The 21145-nt window shown below is 37.7% G+C and overlaps 1 protein-coding gene across 13 annotated transcripts in view; it reads right to left on the bottom strand.

Annotated features, from left to right (window-relative positions):
* The window catches only part of CNTN6 (contactin 6), a 143617-nt gene that overhangs the window by 16795 nt on the left and 105677 nt on the right, over positions 1-21145 (bottom strand). For all 13 annotated transcript variants that reach the window (XM_040568941.1, XM_040568939.1, XM_040568937.1 and 10 more), the window contains 2 exons: positions 5466-5593; positions 32-207 (listed from right to left, as the gene is read on the bottom strand). In XM_040568941.1, coding sequence (XP_040424875.1) covers positions 32-207; positions 5466-5593 — 304 coding nt within the window. The remainder of the gene's footprint in view (positions 1-31; positions 208-5465; positions 5594-21145) is intronic.

Genomic DNA, 21145 nt, shown 5'->3' with positions numbered 1-21145 from the left:
CATTAAGCACTAAAGAGTTTTAAAAACTTACCCCTCCAATTCTTTCAAAATTATGTATTTCTCTTTTAAAATCAATTCTATTGCCATTGAATGACCATGTGAACGCCACATCAAGGGAAGGGTCATGAGACACCTGGCATGGAAGGACTATGCTTTCTCCAACTGTTACATCCATATTAGAAGGTGGAATAGTAATTACAGTCTTTTCTGTGGAGACAAAAAAAAATCCTTTTTATTAAAATGCTTATAAAAATAGTAGATCTTGAATGAGTTTTGTGCCATTTGTGAAATGACATAAAATTGGCCCAAATGTTCCATAATAAAGAAGATTATCTCTAATATGATGATGATTTGAGAACACTCTTACCCATGTGTAGCCTATTACTTTTGCAGTATCAATACAATGAGCACTCTGTGTGCTCTGAGAGCGAGCAGATATCAGAGGCAACATTTTAAATTAGTCATATGTTACTTTGTAAAACCCATAGTCGATAGATATGATTTTGGCTTAAAAAGTGCAGAATTCATTATTAAGACTTTATTAGAAATATGCCCACAGTTCTTCAGACTTGAAAATCCCTCCTTGCAGGAAACTGCAGCAAAAGCAAAATCAGTATCTGTCTCTGCTTACTATATACATTGAGATCCTTAATCTATATTAATGTTAGCTTTACCTCACTGCAGTGTTTACATTACAGCTTCAGAGAAAATACCACAACAGACAGAAAAACTATCTGTGTAATCTTTTTTAACCCCTTACACTGGGAAACAAAGTTGCAGATCTTATTAAGGGAACTAGTAGTTTGCTGAAGGGGAAAGAAATGGATTTATATGACCTCACTTTTGTTGTTATGACTGGCAGATAGATTAGAGATAACAACCACTTCGTTGTAAGCAATTCCCTTGAATAAAGCTTTTGTGCATGAAAGTGTTATAAAATGGTGAGAACTGAGAGGCACGTGAATAAAATGAGAGCAGAATCTATTCAACAATATTAATGCGTTCTGAAAATAATGTGAGAGAAGGAGAAGAAAATTTTCAGGAGCTGTATTAGTTTTGTGTTCATTCTGGCTTAACCCTGTGTGTTAGAAATGCATTTGAAAATTCAGGAGTTTGGTTACCAAGGTCATGGTTCCAAAATGTTCATGCATGACAGGGCATCCAACACCTTACCTTCAAAGACATTTTTCTTCAGACTGTTACCATCATTGTGTTAACTGATTAACGTGTATGTACACACAGGCAATAACCTGACCAGCTTCTTCCCAGCGTCTGAGCTGTGCTGGGTGAGTGATTGTTCCAGCACTGGTCAAGTAGCAACAAGGTAGAATGTTGCATTTTCTACCAGCCTTTCAAAAATAATAATAAAAAATAATAAAAAATCACTGGTTTCAGTGTTATACCTGCTGCAGACATCATGGACCATTATCCAAGGAAAGTGAACAAAGAGTTTGTGTGATTTCTATTGTTATAGGTAAATAAGTTTTTTTTTTTTTTTTTTCTTTTTCTTTTCTTGTTCCAGAATCATTAAGAAGCTGGCTGTCTAGAGAGAGCGTCAGAGGTTCTAGAGCTCAGACTTGGAACAATTTCTCAAATTTCTCTGTCTCTTCTGATTGCTCTTCATGACTACGTAAAACTGTCATCATGGCAGCACCATCAGTTTGTCTGAAGTCAAGGACTGCAGAGATGTGAAGGACTCACATGACTGTCTGGAAGATACTTGATCATTAAATTAAAGCAATCTCTTCTTCTCCCTGGAAGCAGAGTGTCACATACAATAAATTCCAGATGATTCAAGGGCCATAGTCTCTGTTGGCACAACTCCACTGATTTCAGCACACATTGGCAAAAAACTTGGCTCCATAAATCTCAAGTGAAGTAATTCCATTGTGAAGAACAGGTAACTTTTATAGAATAATGTTGAAAAGTATCTGGGAACTACAGGACAATTCTACAAAGTTTTCTTTTCTTACTCTTTTTTTCCTCCACTATTATTCTCACAACCGAAATAGATCAACACGAATAACATAATTCTATGAAATTACATTACTTGTAGCAATGATGTATTTTTTTTTTGTAAAAAAAATCCATTTATTTCCATGGAAAAGTTGAAGAAAAACTAAGGAAGAATGATACAATTAGGATTGTACATCATTTGTAATCAGATTCAATAGTTACAATCTGAAACCCATAGAATAAAAATAACAAATGATGTAATTTTTTTAATTGTGAAGTTTTTAAGACTCTATCAGAGCCTGTTGTCTGTTGTTCGGGAAGGGGCCATTAGTTTGTTGTGATTAAACTGGTTGGGAATTTTTGGAAAGTCTTCTTCAAGAGAAAGTTCCAATACTATTATGGTTGCCTCATAAGGTCAGTAATATTTTTGTGCCATTATTTTACCACACCTCCAAAGAGAGGATCAAGATCAGAAATAATAGAAATGATCAGAAATATAGACCAGAATAATAAAAAGATCAGAAATAATAGAAATGCAATCCTGTTATGTAATGTTATTAGACAGATTAAAAATTTCAGAGATCATTTCTCTGTTAAAAACCTATTGAATGAGAAACTTAGGATAAATATTTTGAAGAAATGCATTCAATGGAACTCACTACTGAACTGATATTTTGGAATAACAGAACATAAAGGTTTCATCTTCTAACACGACAAATCCCAATAATTACATGCTTCTAATTTCATAAGAACTGTACTTCCTTATTATCAGGAACCTATTTGCCTCCACCAAATAAATGTTGAAGACTGATCTTTTGGGAATTATACTGAATTTGTATGTGATGTGTGTTTTTTAGCATTGTTAGAAAAAAAAAATTATTATGAGGTTATCCTCCTCTTGTATCTCCTGTTCTAGCCTACTCATATCCAGTAATACTACTGATGCAGAGTGGTTCACTTGTGTGATAATTTCTGTTTCTTTTATGAAGTCGTCTTTAAGACTACTACCTCAAATACTTTTAAAAGCTTCTTAAAATCTCTTGGATCTACATTATCTATCTATCTTGCTTAGCAACTTCAGACATGTATTATATGGCAAATCCCATTCCAGAGGAGAAAATAGATAAGATGTTGTGAGTTCTTGAGGTATAATAAAGACTTCTCACACAAAGAATAAACAACTCAATGAGCAGCAATAAACTTAATTTGCACATTAGATATGCTTTTCGAAGTTCTGACATTTCAGTTGAAAATAATGCTGAAGCAATGAGGCCTATAATTGAACAGCCAAAACTTCTCCAGAGGGGAAACAAAAACAAATGTTCCCTGCAAACAAGATCATTTTTATACCATGTTGTTACTGAGTGTTTTAATAAAGTTTGTAAATGCCAAACAAAATATTTTTTTCATTTTTTTTAATGTGATTTTCCCATATTGCTTCATTAGGATGTATATATGTGGTATGTGAAATGGTATCTAACTTTAATGAAGTCAGAGCTGCCTAAACCCTAAACTTCTTGGTTTATTCACTGCTAGCTGTGCTGTAACATCATCTCGGATTACACATTGCACTGCATCAATGCTAATTGCTCTTTCATAGTATGAGTATGAAGCAGTTTTAGACAGCTGCAGTAGGTTAGGAAGAAGGACATTCCTGCAGGCTACAGTAAACATTCTGAAGTCACGGGGAAAAAAAAAAAAAAAAGACAGAATTACAAATTGTATTTAATAACATGCTCTTCTTTTAACTGCAACCATTATTAATGTTAGCTCTTTTGCAAAACTGATAAATATGTTTACTATAATCTCACAAGTTCCACATTTTAACTTGTTCTTTTCATTTAAAATCAACAAATATGAATACATGTATAAGATAACATCTGCACTGAAAAGATCATGCAGGAACAAAGAGAAAGAAAACATGTTAAGTTTGTCTCTGTTTTCCTTCTTTTTTTTCCCTCATTGATAAAACATCAGAGGATATAGAGCACATTCATTTCACATGCTGCTCACAGGAACAGCTACACAAACGGTATCTCTTTTTATGTCCTCCAGCTCTGGACTAGCCCACCTGAGATATAAGTTGATACTAACACTTTTTACTAACGGAGATAGACCATCCATCAGCGTAGCAAAAACTTGAAGCAAAGGACTGCTTTGGATGTAATAGACTTTAATGTCTTCCATGATGCATTTATCTGTGTTTCAAAAATGAGTGAAAAACACCGCAGGGAAGACACACCCTGTAGAGCATCACTGCGCTGGGACCAGGCCAGGTGAAGCGGAGCAAAGCCACTTGCCCAAATGGTGCCCACTGCAGCAACCAGGGACTACCACCCACGTGGGACCTTGCACAAAAGGTCCTTTTCTGCCAGTGCCCACCTTCCTGGATCATGTACTAACTTTGTAGTTACACTATCCAGTATCTCATGAGTTCCCATCAGTCATTTTGTCTTAGAGGACTTACAATTTGGCTTTTTATAACTACCCATACTGAGAAGAGCTCACTTTCAAAGACTTTCAAAGAGACAAGTTGTTTTCTTTGTAAGGAGAGAATTTAAATTTTAGTCCATATTCATTATGGAGAAGAAAATAATGGTAATGTGCAAGGAGGATGTTCCTCATTCTTCTTCAGAAAAGGACTTGCTTAGTTACATGGTTCTGTAGCTAACTGTCAAAATGGTTTAAGTGAAGCAAAAATAAAATGTAGGGAAATGTAAACAAAAAATCAAATACTTTCAGACTGTATCCAGGAAAACAAAATAGTCTAAAAGCAGAGAAGATATTCTGACAGATTCTTTACTTTATTGTTAATGCAGCAATTAGACTGGGGAAGGGCTGTGGAGGATGGACATTTTAATACTCAAGAGTCAAAAGCCAAGTGAAGACATAAAGAATAGTTTTCACTTGGCTCTGATTTGTTTTAGAGTTTTTTTGCCAAAGTAGCACGCAGCAGCTGGGATGCAGAGGAGGAGTGGGTGGCTTTCGGATCTGCGGGGATGCAACATATGCAATGTATATCTGTGCAACATGTATCTGCGCTGAAGAAAATAAATCCACCTGATTTTGAGATTAATTCATAGTGTCTTATTTCTTTTTTTACACCCCAGCTTTAAAGTCTCTTCTGAATCTCAGATGGGATAGAAATTATAAATGAGCTGAATAAATTCATGTAAACACACTGCACAGGGGCCACCAAACTGCAACAGTGCAGCCCATGTCTGTGACATCTACATGGTACTGCAGTGCAAATATCATTATTAATGCTACTGTACATTTCTGTTGGGATACCTTGCTGATAAACAAATTGATCATCAAACTGGTGTGGTCATGAGGTTTCCCTTGCTGCAAGCATTTTAAGCTGTAAACTGCACGTAAAAACCTGTCACTATTGATTGGAATACTGACTGGCACAGTTTTGGGCATCCCAGTGAAATAAAAATAAAAAACGACAACAGCAAAAAACACTTTCTAATATTCATAAAGCCCAAAGAAAAATACTAAAGTACCTTTCACAGTCAGGCTCCCTGAATTTCTGGCAATTCCAAACTGATTTGTTGCTATACAAGTGTACACCCCGGCATCTGACTTGGTGATGTTGTAGAGCCTGAGACTGCCATCCTCAAGGAAGACGATCCTGGGAAAACAAACAAGCAAACACACAAAAAAAAATAAGAAATAAATACTTCTGTTACAGGAACTGTTACAAAAATTGAACGCTTTTTTCTAATATTTAAATGCCTCCAGTATGTTATTTCTCTTCTACAGCATGGGGAATATGTATTAACTACTTTTCACCTTTCCTTATTATTGATTTCTGTATTGGGAAAGTTGTATTGACATACTGGAATTGACCACTAACGTATCTAGTTCACTTGCAGTAAAATTAGGAGTCTCAAGAGAATGAAGGAAGACCCAACTTGTTACCTAATTGTGCTATATTTTACCATAGGGAGCTTTTTTTCCAGATCTCAATGTTCTGATGCTATACTAATGTTATGTCTGAGGCCAGCTGCCTGTGCAATTTTGTCAGGATTATTAAAAGACATTAGCAGACTAGCTGAGATGCTGAAATGCCATCTCACAAGCCAAGGAGCCAAATCAAATACACCGCTGTCTCACAGGGCCCTCAAATCACCTTGTTAGTCACTATGTTGTTCACACCAGTTTGCTGAGGATTGGGTAAATTGCATTTAATAGTAATTTCAGAACCACTCCTGGGTTTTATGGACAAAATTAATTTCTAAGCTTGTTTACATGCCTCTTCTTGTCAATGAGATACATTAGGAAGATACATTAGGATATAAGCCAGTGCAGTGTTCAGCTTAAGTTTTCTTTAGGTAGGCTTTCGTGACATGCCAGGAACCTTTCTACTTTTACACACAAGAACAGAGCTTCAGGGTTTGGGGATTTCCTTCACAAATACACAGAACACACATCTAGCAAAGGTAGAGAGTTTCAAAATGAAAACTGAATTATCTAGGCAATGAACTTTAGGACACAAAGTAATATTATCGTATAAAATTTTCTTTATTTTGTGTCAGTTCTTCCATCCACGTGTTGCCTCTGGTAGATGTTGAAGTTTTGGTTATTTTTTTCTGAGCTCAGAAGGACAGTGGGCTGAAAGGCATGAAGTTCCTTGAAGTCTCAAGAAAATGGGGTCAGGGTTTCCATGTAGAGCCCCTCCTGCCAGTGTGGCCCCTGTGTGAGCACACTGCTTAGTTGGCATCAGAGAACCTGTACCCAACAGGGAAGAGCAGTGCTCAGACACTGCGTTTTCCTAGATCTGACAAAATCCAGATGTAAGTCATAAATCCAAGAGAAAAGAGGCTTCATTCATTCCAGTGCTCACAGAAGCACTGCATTATTCTTTTATATTCTTCTTTTAATTGACATTTAAATCTAATACAAGAATCCTTTTATAAAAAGAAAATATCTAATTCATGCATCACAGCTTGGGTATTTAATATTTATTACTGACAACATAAAATTGGATGATGTAATGAATTATTAAAGGAAATGAACAATAACAAGAGCAGAAGTTGAAGTTGGCAGTACTATCATAGCTGTTAAATCACAAAAACCATCACAGCATCTTGCTGTATTCCACTCTTGTATTTATATGCTTGTAGCTACAAGCATAACACACATCAAGCCTTGTTCTGCTTCCCATTACCCTCTCCCAGCCTCGCAGCTGATGGAGGGAAGCGCCAGACTCGGATTTCCAACCCTGTGTTGAAACACAGAGGCCAGCCCAGCCTGCAGCCCTGCCAGGGAGCTGCAAAGCAGGGGCTGCAGCAGATTCACAAGGTGGATGGAGGGGAGCACAGCCACGGGGACAGGACGGTGGGGATGTGCTGTTCTGGAGGTCGTGTGCTCCATCCCCCCTCCATTTGCTCCCACTGCTGAACCAGCAGGATGCTCCACTGTGCCTCAGTGCTGATTGAATTCACCTTGCAATCTCCATTTTTCACCAGCTGTGATGCATGCTGCTTCTTCCCTTCATTTCTCTCCTTGTAAAGTCCTGACTCTGTAGAAGACTTGCTCCTGCTCAGAGGCAGATTTAGGAGTGAGGAGCCCTGAGTTGGGATGTCTGCATGGCAGTGAGGACACTCTTCTGTCCTTCCAGCTCCTCCAGGGTGCTCATGTGGCACCTGCTCCCTGCAGCATCTCTCACTGGCGTGTGGAGCTGAGAGGGGATGGGATTCAGGTTTGAATGAAAAATCTTTGTTACCTTGGCAATAATCACCAGCTACTGCAGTGGTTGCTTGCCTGCAATTTGTAGTATGATGAGAAAATAAGTTGGGGTTTAATAATCTGTCATATAACCACATTAATGTATCCATTTATTAATATCACATATCCACATACATCGGAGAGGAGCAAAATACAAATCAACAAAGTACACTCTTTAACGTAATGATGTATCAACCAAACAACATTTTCAGATAAGGAAGGATGAATAAGCAAGAAACCTGAGGTTATAAGTGCATCTTCTTGGTGTGGGGAGACACCCGAGGACAGTATTTCAAAGGTGGGTTTAAATATAAGGAAACACTTACAGGTTTTTCACTTCTGCCTTTGCAATGTTCTTTGCATTAATGATGCATTTCTTCGCACTAGTTTGTACCAGCCGCAAGAAAACACTGTCATCAAAAACTGCTGGTGATAAAATAGTTGATTCAATTGACTGGTTAGCTAATGTATGGTGGCTTTATTACGGTGCCAACAGATACTCAAGCGTGGATCAGCAAATGCTCATAAATTGGATACCTGAATTATAAGTTATAATGAGACAACTTAGTGTCTCTCTCACCATCAAATATTGATGCCCTAATATTTTTCCTGCAGTTGTACCTAAAAACTCTACGTACAGACTAGAATCTAGAAGTGGGTATGAGGCAAAAACAGACAATCCTAGTCCCCAGAAGCTTCCACTATAAGTAAATATCCAGGAAAAAGAGTCTGTAAAAATACACAATAATAAGGGGAAGAATCTTTGAATGCACAGGCTCTGTGCTTAGCCCTCTAAGGGTTACTGGTTATGGCTTTTTCACTGAAGTTTAGTGATGTCTAGCTTAGACTTTTTTTCATGTATTCTTTGTTAGGAATGGAGATCTGAATAATTCACAGCTTCGTGGTTTATTCACTAAGAGGGGTTTGTACCCACTCAGGTGCTGATGAGGTAATGTTTGATCTTTAGAAATGCTGTTCTGAAGCAATACTTCCACAACTGGGTGAGCTGGGGCTGGAATGGCTCTTTCAGCGGATCAAAACAGAGCTCAGCAAAGACAAGCCATGAGCTAACAAAAGCTTCAGAGCTGCTTGAAACAGAAGTCACGTTACCTAAAGACAATTAGGGAGCTAGCTGTAAATACAATACTTGGGCAGAATTTATGTAAAAACACAATGAGATCTGGAGTAATTAGCTAGCAGAAAAGGGAATTAAAGGGAAAAAAAAAAAAAAAAAAAGTAATTTCCAGATGTACCAAGGTCTGTGTCAGGAGAGGGATGAGAAGGCAGAGCACAGCAGAAAATCAACATGATGCATTTCAAATGCATGGAAAAAAGCTCTGCAAAATACTGACCCGGTTGCCATGAATGGCAAAGTTGACATAAACTTCCTCAGAGCCACGACTTTGTGCCATGGGTGGGTTCAGAGGGGCTGCACTTTGTCCTCTTCCATTTATCTTCCAAATAATGGCACTGCGATTCTGACGGTGATGGGAGTATTTCCTTTAATGGGCTTCAGATCAAGCTCTTACAAACGATTTAAAAAGAAGCTGTGAAATGCATGTCTCACCTGCTGAAAGGCTCGCTGAAAACCGTTACTTTTCACAACATTTTAGACTGCGTGAAGGCTACAGATAATAATTCTTACCATTTGCATCAGGAGACAAGGTAACTTCAAGTACTGTGACAAGACAGAAAAGTTAACTCACCCAATATAGTGCAAGTAGAATGTTTTCTCTGCCAGAAAAAAAAAAAAAAGGACTTTACTCCATAAGTAAATGAGTGTTTGTCAAGGGACAAACATCAAAAGATCTGCAGTGGAGCTGATAAATATGTTGCTGGTAAAGGAGGAGAAAGAAGAATGAAAGGAGCTACTTGGGACACAGCTGTTCATAAAGTCCTGTTGCAGCAAGGGATCGCGTAGGCATCTCCAACTTACAAAATGTTTCAGTGTTTATCAGGCTCGTGCTGATGCTGATGTTCCTGCCTGAATTATGCAGGTGCTACCTCTGGGTAAATAGCTCAATTAAGTAAAGACACTATGAGGAAATGAGGAGATGAAAATCCGGTGATATAAACTTATACAACGTTCCAGCACACACGAGCTGATTGGAAATGCTCTGACATGCCATTCCATGTGTAACCAGCCTGGGAACCTGCCCCACAAAGAGCTGGATATGGTGGATGAAGTTCACTTCAAGTGGATCATGGGAACGTAATTCTGCTGTCAAAGCCCAGTTTGAGGCCACAGCCAGGCAATTCCCTATCTGGAGCCAGTGCCCATGGCAGAGGCAGGGCCTCACAATCCTCAAGGCACCAAGCGAGCACCAGTCCAGGGTTTGGCTCCAGAGGTGATGCCTTTCTGAGCAGGATGACAATTGATTTTAGGAATTGATCCAAAGCAATTTGAGCCTCCATGGACCTTCAGTCACACACCAGCTTGGGAGAAGTTTTTCCCCAGTTAAGCACGGTGTAAGTGGTGTCCTTTTGTTTGCTTTTAATTTGGTAATTTCATGGGATTGATCCATGTCCTCATCCTCCCTGAGTGACTCCATTAATGTGAAAGATAAGTGCTACACGGGAAAAGGGAAAATGGGCTACCCAAGATCTGCTGGAGTCAAAACTCTGCGTAATGTTCAAAAGAATAGTTTGCAATGTTTCTGCAGAAGACATGAAACTGGGAAGAAGTGAGAGCTCATTAAAATTGTCACACATACTTTTTAAGTAAAGAACTTGAGAAATCAAGCAGGGATGATAGGTACAGCTTTTAATTAACCAGGCCAAACAAACCATCTCTGAAAGTGTTGTCTCATGTGAACAAAAGACTGTTGATGGCTATTTGCTTTGATCTTAAGAGCATGAAAGAATAATATGTATTTAGCAAGGCCGATAGAAAAATAAAATCTGAGAAAAGAAAGAGGTGTCAACTCATTAGATTTTGAAGTGTTTTGTGCACTGCTATATTATTCAGCCTATCTGTTTTAGAGAGGTACAATTTTAATTCATGGATGTGAATTACATTAATTCAATACAGCAAATGTCTTTGAAATCTCCATCAAAATCAGCTGAGCTGCACTGGTGTAATACTAGGGGTGATTCAAACCTATGTCTGCAGATTTCAGCACTTTCAGTAGTACAGTTATCTTTTCAAGGGCATAAAATAATTCCTTTCAAAATAAAGTAACCCTGATACTTGATGTAAAGATTCACCCTTCTTTTCTCCTCTCTGCCTCTAACATCAAGTGTCTGACACCTCATAATGTTATTGAAGTCATCATCACGGCACTGTACAGATAAAAAGGGAGTATGCTGGATCTGATGAAATCAGAGGCAAAGTAATTTTTATTATCTGAGAAATCCTATTTGAAACCATGTCTTCGCAGTCTCACTTTAGTGCTCAAGAGCAAAACCACTGTTGCTTTCACAGGCTATGAAAAGCTATTGTTTATAAATGTCTTCAGGTATGCTAGCAGATGCTGAGACAATAACTGACTTTTCTAATTTTGCAAAGATTGGTAAGCATGAGAGAGGCTGAATTAAAAAGCACAAGGAGAAACAAGCAAGGGACAGCCACTTGAACACAGATCTCAAGTGACTCAGAATTCCTACTGATTTATGCAGATGTAAATGCGAGTAAAGTTTGACTGAGTGAATGAATTGTACCTGCTGATGACAGCTCTGGTATTTTTGAAAAGGTCCCACTGAGTCCCATCTGAGATCCAACTGTCTGTATTATATGTTAATGATCTTTGTACCTGTTTATCCTATTCTGAGTGTAATTTGTATGCTAATACTATTGCCATTTAATAAACTATGCTTAAATGAAGATTTTCCTTATCTGCATGCTGGCATAAATGAGCTTCAGAGTTGATTGACAATTAACTGGAAATAAAATAAATGCCATTAAACTCTGTGTTAACTATTTAGATCAAAACAAAATTACACAATCTATCTGAATAGTCTTATTAAAACATTTTAGAAAAGAATACCATCAGCAATGGTAAAAGGTGCCAATAAAACACTGTTCCTTTCTATTTCCCCGAATTTCTAAAATGTTCCTAAACCTGAACATTATTTTTGCATAGAATCTTCGTAATTTGGAACTACAAATATTTATTTTATGCAAATATCTACAGACATCTGAATTGAGTTTTACTCCATTGTGAAGCTTTGAGGCAAATTACAATATTTTCAGGAGACTGTACTCTCATTAACATAAAACAGTGATAATTGCTATGCTGTCTTTAATATATTTGTGATAAATGTGAGGCAAATGTCTTTATGTGATGGCCAAAGCAAAAAGTAGGAAAACCACCATGTTTGTAGATATGTGCCTAAACCTACTGAAGTATTATGTCTCAAAACTTGCAGCTGTGGAATACTGGGCAGCAGCATCTCTATGCATATGGGAAAGAAAGACTTGCCAACCAAATAGCTAGTTTGATAATGGACCAAAACAAAAGATAACCCCCCCAAAATGTTTTAATCCCTTCATCTTTCTAAATCATTGCAATAATTTTTAACAAACAAACAAACACTGCTCTGCCTTTTCCCACATAGGTAACTTGGTCTCATGTCGTATTTAGCAGATATGGCCCATTTATGGCTCCTCTCTCCCATGTGTCTGTCCTCATCCTATCTGAAATCTAAACAGTTGATGTCATGGGATTTCATATAACCTAGACTGAGACAAGAGCCATACATTAGCAAGTCCAGCCAAAAAGGTATCTCTTAGTTACAAGTCTATTTTGTGGACAGGGCATAATAAAACATGGTATTTATCTAGCTGTACATCGATCACTCTGAACATTCATAGAAGAAAAAAATGATAGTGGTAAAGTAATACACTAAGAAGGAAAGGATCAGGAGCCAGACTGCTAAATTCTGTGGTGAGAATCCAAGTAGAAAATAACCTGAATTGTGAGAGAAAAAGGTTGCCATATTTTCTATTTACCAACAAATTCTGTTGCTTTTATAAGATCTTTACAGCTCTGGTACATCAGAGAAAAGTTCTTCCAGCACAGGATGGTATGCCCACACTACTACTATTCAATCTAACCCCACTATTAATCATTATCTTTACGATTTGGATATTATCAGGAGTTCAGAGGCACCCATTCATACATCCAAATTCACTCTAGATGTAAAACTAAGACCTTAATATGGGACTTAAGTGGAATTTAAACAGTATGTAAGGCCTTGAATTACCCTGTGTGTGGGAGTTTAATTCACTTAGAGAAATCTTCTTCCCTATCTGCTTGTCAGAACGTGTTTCAAAAAATAAAAGTACAATAAAACCTGCAGTTAACTTTAAATTGTTCCGTATATACTAGCAGCAAGTGACACCAGGTACACAGCGTGGTGCTGACTTGTTTTCAGAAACCCTGAACCAGCACGTTGCATGCACGCATACACATAAGAGATGCGCAGCATTGGAGATGCTCTTGCTGTAGGTGTATTCTAATGTTGAAGTGATTAATTTTTAACAATCAATCACGAAAGGGATTTTGGAACGAGTAGTCCAAATTCCCAAGCTTGGGCAAACAATTCCTAAGAGAGCAAAAAAGGAAGAACCAAAATCCACGTTCTTCTCCACTCAGGAGCTCTCGCTGCTGCTTTGCCATCGACTTGCTCTCTGAGCTCATCCCCTGAATTCCTCTGCTCTTCTCCTCAGCCTGACTGCCTTCATCTTTGGTCATTTCAGCTTCCACAACGACCACTCTTATCTCTGCACGTGTCCTTGCTCCCGTGTCTCTAGGTCTTATTACTTCCAGCTTTCTCTACCCCTTGACTTGGTTACCTCTTGGTTTGCAGGAAACCCTGGGGCAATTCCCAGATTGTCTGCAGAATTTGTGCTTAACTTGACCTATAATGGTTGGACTCTATGTGTTTCACTGAAGCCTTAGACCCACAGCCTTTCTCAAAATAACAGAACATTGATATTTTGTCATTTTTATGTATGACTAATATGCTACCTCTTCTATGAGTCCCTTAAGCAGCTCTGTCATTCACTGAAAATTTGAAAAGATTTTTAGTTTTCATAGAAAAGACGTAGTAAAATATTGGTATTTCTTTGCAATAAAATCCTGATTTCCAACAACTTCTCATGTATTCAGGCTCCAGCACATGCTAAAGCAGAGGTGTTAGTATCCTCTTACAAAAGCACTAGCCACATTTTCAAGGTGCTGGTTCCTATACTTAGTCTCATGTAGTTCTTCACACTAAGAAAAATCCCCGAAACTCTTTGTCTTTTCATTCACATCTAGAGTATAACTGGCAACAGCTACCCATTTACCTATCATGCTAATCAATAACATCTTTTTACATCATATCCCCAACACACCCTGATCTAGCCATTGCCTCTCATGTCACTTTTAGGTCAAATTTTTTTCCATCAGGAATCTTTTATTTGGTGTTTGTGCAGTGCATGTTTTTCATCCGCTGCTCATATTTCTGTATGCTACGGCAATACACACAAGAATAAGTGCAACAGTAATGATGTGCATGGCAGTACAACTTGGACTAGAAGAGGATCACAGAAGGTTGCATTCTCTCATTATTTTTTGTGCGAACTCCTAATTAGGAACCTTGATTCAAAGCCTGTTGAAGTCAATGGAAAAGCTCCAGTGAGATTAGCTGGCTTTGGATCAAATCCTAAACATCAATCAGAATATGTGCATGAAGCAGGGACAGAACATGAACTGAAAGGGAGAGAGGGCACAACACTGACACTCACTGGGGCTTAGTTTATTACAACTCCATATGACATGGAAGAGTGACAGATTGCTTGGGACATCTCAACATGTAGGACAGCCCCTCGGAAAGGCTCACCTTAACAAGGTTCCCAGGAGTTGACTAGGAACAATTTAAAATTGTATTACAGAGATGTCATACAGAAGGGAAACTGTAATAAATCCAGTATCATGCAGGTTGTCACTCTTCCTTAAACATGAGAACATATGGTTCATTTGCTTACTTGATGCTCACGCTATCTGATGTGCTAAACAGTATTACATTAAGTAGTCAGTAATACATGATGAAATTAGGTTTATTGGCTTGTTCCATTATGAAACTCTCTAAGGAGAGAGAAAAAAAAAAGAAGAAAAGCCCTTTTCTTGTGTCTTCCACTGCACTAATATTCTCTGTCTTCTGCCTGCCAGAGTTTCATGGGGTCAAGTAGCAATGGGGGGCCCCTCCTGCCTTCTCATTACAGTGGATTGAGATCAAATGGAAAGATAACAGAAGAAGAAGAAAGGGGGAAAACAAAGGAAAATAAGATTAAGAAGAAAAATAAAATATTCTTTTTCTTCCCCTCCTCTGTTCTCATTCTTCCTTCCCCCCGTATCTCCTTCCTCATCTTTCACACAGTCATAAGCTTTCGCCTCCCCTGCCTTCCGTCTGCTCTTGGGGGAAAAGAGAGAATTAACTAGAAGCATGAAAAACACAAAGAAGGAAAGACTGGAGGTACTTCAGGTCAGTCTGAGGCATTTTCTAGCATTCCTTTGATTGTAAAACTTTTTTTTTTTTTTTTTTTTGTAATGCCAATTTTAGCAGTTTTGCTGGATCACCAAACATTTCTGCTCATTTTTACTCACTCTTCAGTGAGTATTGTCATGGTTTATGGTCCTGCTTGATTCAATGACATTATTGAGAAGTAAGCCTGGGAAAATGCTTGTATACTTATACTTACACGCAACAGTGAAAACAGAAAAACAGCACTGTTGTTAGCAAATAAATATTCAGGAAGTATATTATCTCCACCCTTACTGGTCTTTTGCAATATCTTTTCTGCTATCATTCATGAAAAAAAGACCATTCTAATCTGAATGTGAGATATTTTTAGCCAGAATACAGAATATTCCTTGCAGCTCTCAGCATTCCATTGGGAAGGTGTAAGGATGGTTTTTGTCCAGTTATCAACAAATATGTTGTACTAGCATGGCCTAAGAGGTGAAAAAACAAAGCAATTCTATACAGTAGGCTCAGGTTTTGCAGGAGTTTTCATATCTTAGTATGCAAACTCAGACCAACCACAGAAAGCAGACAGGTAAATCCATGTCTTTGATTTCTGTCAGTTTAGTTGTTAGCAAGGAATGGAACTGAAGTGATTAATCAAATTTAGCAGATGTGGAATCAATTCCATTGGTTCCCTAAGCAAAATTAGAAATTCATCATGGGAGAAGCTTAATTTGTATTCATGTTGACTTACAGCGATGATGTCTAAGATATCTGGAATTGCTCTGATTGCTGATGCCCACACTTCAAGTGCTCTATTTAAAAACTAAAATAGGAAATTAACTTCTTTACAAGCACACAGACATTGATAAGATAGAAGAGTTAAGGCATATCATCAAAGCTATGCAAAGCTTCTTGTGGTAGAAAAGCAAGAAGGATAAAATGGAGATACACTTAATCCAGGCTTCAAAAACTGGACTTAAAAAATAAAATAATAGTAATATTAATATCCCATTCTTATTCTCCTCGCCACTTTGCTGTAGAAAGCTGGGAATAGGATAGTAAAAGTTAGAATAGCATAAGAAAATACTTCACATATGAAACTTGCTACCAGCATACAAATGTCTATACTATCTTTATCTGCAAACAGTGGGTGCATAAATCGGGGTGGTTTGTGGCACAAAACAGCATGACAAGCAAAGCTTCTCTTTGCCTGTGTGACTCAACTAGTCTGACTTCAGTACAGGTTTCTTTTTTTCAAACACTGTAGGTGTTTCATTCCTCCTGCTTTGTTCATCTAAAAGTTAGGCATCTCATTTGAGATAGAGGTGCCTGCCAAGAAAAAGTAAATAACTACCTTAGACTGCATATTGACTTCAGCTAAATAAAACTTAAGTGACATCAATCTTCTCCTTTGTTAGTAGACTACTACAAAATTTGGGATTTTCAATCCGTTTTGTTATGATTCCTCCCCAAGCAGGATTTTTATTTTATTTATTTATTTAAAATAATGGATATTCTGGAAGGTTTCAGTACAAGCTAAACAAACAATGCTGACATTCTGGTAATTGAAATGTTTCACTGCAGCTTGTTGAACTGCCCTGACACATTTCTTTTCAAATTGGTTCAAGCTGAAATGCTATTTCACAGTGCAATATGCTTTATATGTTTTATTTGATTGGTAGATTGAGGACTTCTCATGTTTATCAATTAATTGCCTTTTTTTTTTTTTAACTCCTCCTTTCTCTAATTCCAACACCAGTCCACAAGAAGACAGACTTTTTAAAAACCTTTTTTTTTTTTTTTTGGTGGAGGGGATGATGTGTATGGGGTAGGGGAGAGACCTGACTCCAAACAGCGGAGCAGCAGAAGAAAAACACAAGTGGACAGCAGCTGTGCACTCTCAGAAGGTTGTAGAAGAGTGGTCCTGCCCCAGAGACTGATGGAGCAGCTCAGATGCAACATACAGCTGTGAGAGGATCCAGCCCTTTAGTTAATGAAACCTGCTGGGTTGTTGCATCTCTCTTGGTAGCAGGAGAGAATCCCCCTGAGCCTCCAAGGGGCAGCTGTAAGACCTCAGCAATTACCAGATAATTTTTCTAACCCTTAGTGGTAGTCTCCAATCACAACATCTGCTCAGTTTTCTTTGCATAAGGTTGTTGAAAGACAGCTTTTCTTTTCAGTGCTCGATCACTCTGCCATATTTCCTTTGAGAAATGGCAATAACTTGAATGTAAAATACAAAAAATAAATTCTCTCTCCCATGCCACACTTACCAGGTAGAGCAGCTCTGTTTATGGCAGAGAATCAATTACCATCCTTCACTGTGATGGGGCTGAAGACTGTCCTACAGGCAAGACCAGGAGCCAACAAGTATTGAGCATATTTTATTAATCCCTAAACATACTTCTTGTCCAGTCCTCAGAAAAGACCTGAAATTATGAATATTTGCTTTTTACTGATTATTAATGCATGGAAAGTGCTGCATATGACTAATGCATTCTTTCAGCCTACCTCATTTCTTTGTTTTCCCTTTGCTATCTTCATTTAAATTCTGAGTGGAGTGAATCACATATGTTTATATGCATTCACTACAGTGTTTGGGGATCCTTGGTTCATGCTGAGGGAACAGCACCTCTCCCTGGTAAGTAAACAGGGTTCCAATTCCCATTTATTAAAATGTTTAAATCAATTAAAAGAAAAAAAAAACACCATTTTTCACTGGTCCTGAATCCACTGAAGATGATATGACATACATTCATAATGAAATCAGTGTCTAGACTTGCAAATTTGCTTTAATATATAATTGTTCCTTTCCACTTTTCCTCAGTGGTTGCATGAGATGATAAAAGTGAGGTGTGAAATGAAGAAAATTCCCTTTGGATTTTATTGAGACTACATAACAGAAAAATAGCTCCTATCTGTGTCAAAATCCCCAGCTTGGGAGTTCATAGCATTACGTTTGTTCTTTCTCTCTGCTGCATTTAATCTCCACATTAGCTAAAATCCAAAGCACATGCCAGGAAAAGGTCTTGCATTTGGCAAAGGGCAAATAAATCTCTTCCAACTTTGACGGCAGCCCATTGGACGAGTGGCATTGCTCCTAAAAGCCCATTTCACAAAAATTGGATTCAAAGGAGGAGGTTAGTTGCACAAAAGAAATCTTGAAGCTGTACTAGACGATATGGAGAAGCTGACTAGAGGAATCACATGAAGAGAGAGAAGGCATAAACAAGGATTATCCAACGATGGGATGCCTTTTGATTCCTGTAGCTGATAAATCTCACACTGCCTCTCTAAAGTGGCCAGCTGCACTAGCCAAAGATAAACCCCACTATTCAAAAGTGAATGAGTGTGAAAATAAATTATTTTGGAGAACTATGAAATAGAATACTCAATGCAGAAGGAACATTGAGAAGAGGAACAGTAAGCAAACCCTATATATGTATGTTTGCTTTCCCATTTAATGTAAAAATTGATTGGGGAATTTTTTTGAAGGACTTGTGTATGATTCAAATGTAATAAAGCATTCTACATCAGTTAGGGTATACAAATAGAAGATCCAGGCAAAGATGTTTTTGAACTACTGAGAAGACAGGGGAGAGGAATGGGGCAGGAAGAAAACATCTTAGAAGGCTGAGGACCTTCACCCAAGTACTACAGCTTCGTAAATATAAAAAGGCTTGACAGAAGAACCCCAGAGGAAATCAAGTAGAATGTATTTCATGGTGCCTTTATTAATAAGATGGATAGTCTATTAATTAACTTTTCCTAGTTAGCACATCTATATTTACACACTTAAACTGACATTAATATAAAGCAGTGTTATGTGATATTAATAGCTCAGAGGTTCAGGGACAGCAGTAACTATGCATGCATGACCATCATAAACTATTATCACAAGTGAAAGGAAGAAGGTGAAAAAGAACGAACATCCTTTTTCCCTTAGGGTGAAATAGGTCTAGTTGCACTATTTCTGTAACAAAAGATTGAATTTGTCCAAATCATTCTCAGGAAGCTATGTGGTTTGACTTATTTTGCAGTATGTCCATCACAGTTTTGCTGTCAGAACCATAAGGGACTGGTATTTCCTTTTTTTTTTTTTTCCTCCAGCATATATAGCCCAACCAGATTTTAAAACCACAGAAAAGGAATCCACATAGACTATAAATGCTGCATAATGAAATGTGAGCAGATATAAGGAAAGCTTTAGTTAAAACAGTGCATCTGTATGGTACACGTCAGGATTTAATCATACATACAGAAAGACAGAGCAGATTCTTTCTTTTTTATGAGCAAAGATGTGTGATTTTAGTACTTTAATTAGCTGTGAAGAGAAATTACAGCCACACAGATCCTCATTTCATTTCTGCTTTCTATCAAAGATATCTGGAAAAAATACCGTATAGATGATTTATCTTCTTTAAAACTGTGGCATTATCTATTTTGTCATTTAATAATCAAAAAGCCTCATAAATTCTATTTCGCACCAGTGGACACACTGGTAATATTGTTTTGCACATGGAGTGTTTAAAACCCCTTGCATTTGCCTCAGTGCAAATCTTGCTCCTTTTGTTTACTTTTGCTCAGCAGCAGAAGGCCTTCTGGGATGCTCAAAAATTACAGCATGCTTATAATTGTTAGTAAATTAATACCAAAGTACAAGTGAATATGGCACGCAGTATGTAAATATTTTTTTTTTTTATAAGCAGATCAGACGGGGAATACCATGGTGCTGGAAGTAGCAAGGTCTAGGCTTAATTCAGTTATTTGAAATGCAAGTTCTAGATGGTGCTCTTCTTGCTCCTGTACTCAGTGTCAGAGCTCTCCCATGGCAAACTGCATAATGGGAATGTTTTCTGTGTCCTATAGGGGTTGCATACAATAGCAATGAATAGGCTTTTTTGTGGAATAGACCATACAAACAAAATGCAAATAAAAGATTTGACTGTGCACTAGTTGGGAAAATATTTTTAGTTAATACCTGAGCAGTTAAATAGAAAATAAAACCGGCATTATTGACAGGATGGAAAAAATCAATGGAAAGTTCTCTACAGACTCTGGCATAGATTGCTTACCCATAGCTTTGTTTTATTGCAACTACCTATGTGAAATACCTCTTCTCAGCTTTGCATTTTCCACATCTACTCAAATTTACTTTTATTAACAATGTATACTACTTCAACATGAGATAGGAAACTGTTTCTTTGGGTCACATTTTTAGATAAGGGTGTTTTAATGAAATATAATAATTTTAATTCTTATGTCACACAAACATATCCTTGAGCAACTAGTGTTATATGCAAAATCTGGTGTTTGATTTCCAGACCTTTATGAATTACTGATTCTGTTTTCAGTCTTTGCAAATGTGATAAAACAGCATTACTGTTATATTCATGAACTGAAAGAGAAAGATTACAGTTCTTAGACGCTTGTCCATTTCACTCATCTACCCACATTTCTACATGGAAATAATATCATGATTACACACTGTGTTTACCATTCACAACTTACATTAAAAGCAAGTTATTGACTTAAGTTAGTGCTTTACTGTGTAACCGGCATTGGCATATAGTACTAAGCATAGCTTATTTGTGGGTTGCCACAAACTATCGGCCATGTCAGACCCAATGTCAGTAAAGTTCTGCCTAAGACCATGGAACTACACATTGGTTGGTGAGAGAGCATACTGGCATATTGGTCCAGTGGCTAAAGCCTGCCTAAACAGAAAAGACAGGGGATCTGTAGGGTGATTTTGATATGGGTTATTTTACAACCTGTACAGCTGCTAAGCGATTATGCTGCAGCCTGAGGGCATATTCCACTTCTCTGAAGCCTCCACTGATGTCTCCTACATGAAGCTGATTCACTCAGGCTTTGCATGTGGTAAACAGTCAGTTCTGATAGTATTGCAGTGAATTAACTGTTGATGAACACGAGCTTATGTATCATACAATTACCCGAGTGTATTCAGTTTGTCTTTGTTCTCAATCAGCTTTAT

This window comes from Cygnus olor, chromosome 10, assembly GCF_009769625.2.
Source record: "Cygnus olor isolate bCygOlo1 chromosome 10, bCygOlo1.pri.v2, whole genome shotgun sequence".
NCBI lineage: Eukaryota > Metazoa > Chordata > Aves > Anseriformes > Anatidae > Cygnus > Cygnus olor.
The sequence above is the reverse complement of the archived record's forward strand: the minus strand, read 5'-3'. Positions and strand labels throughout refer to the sequence as shown.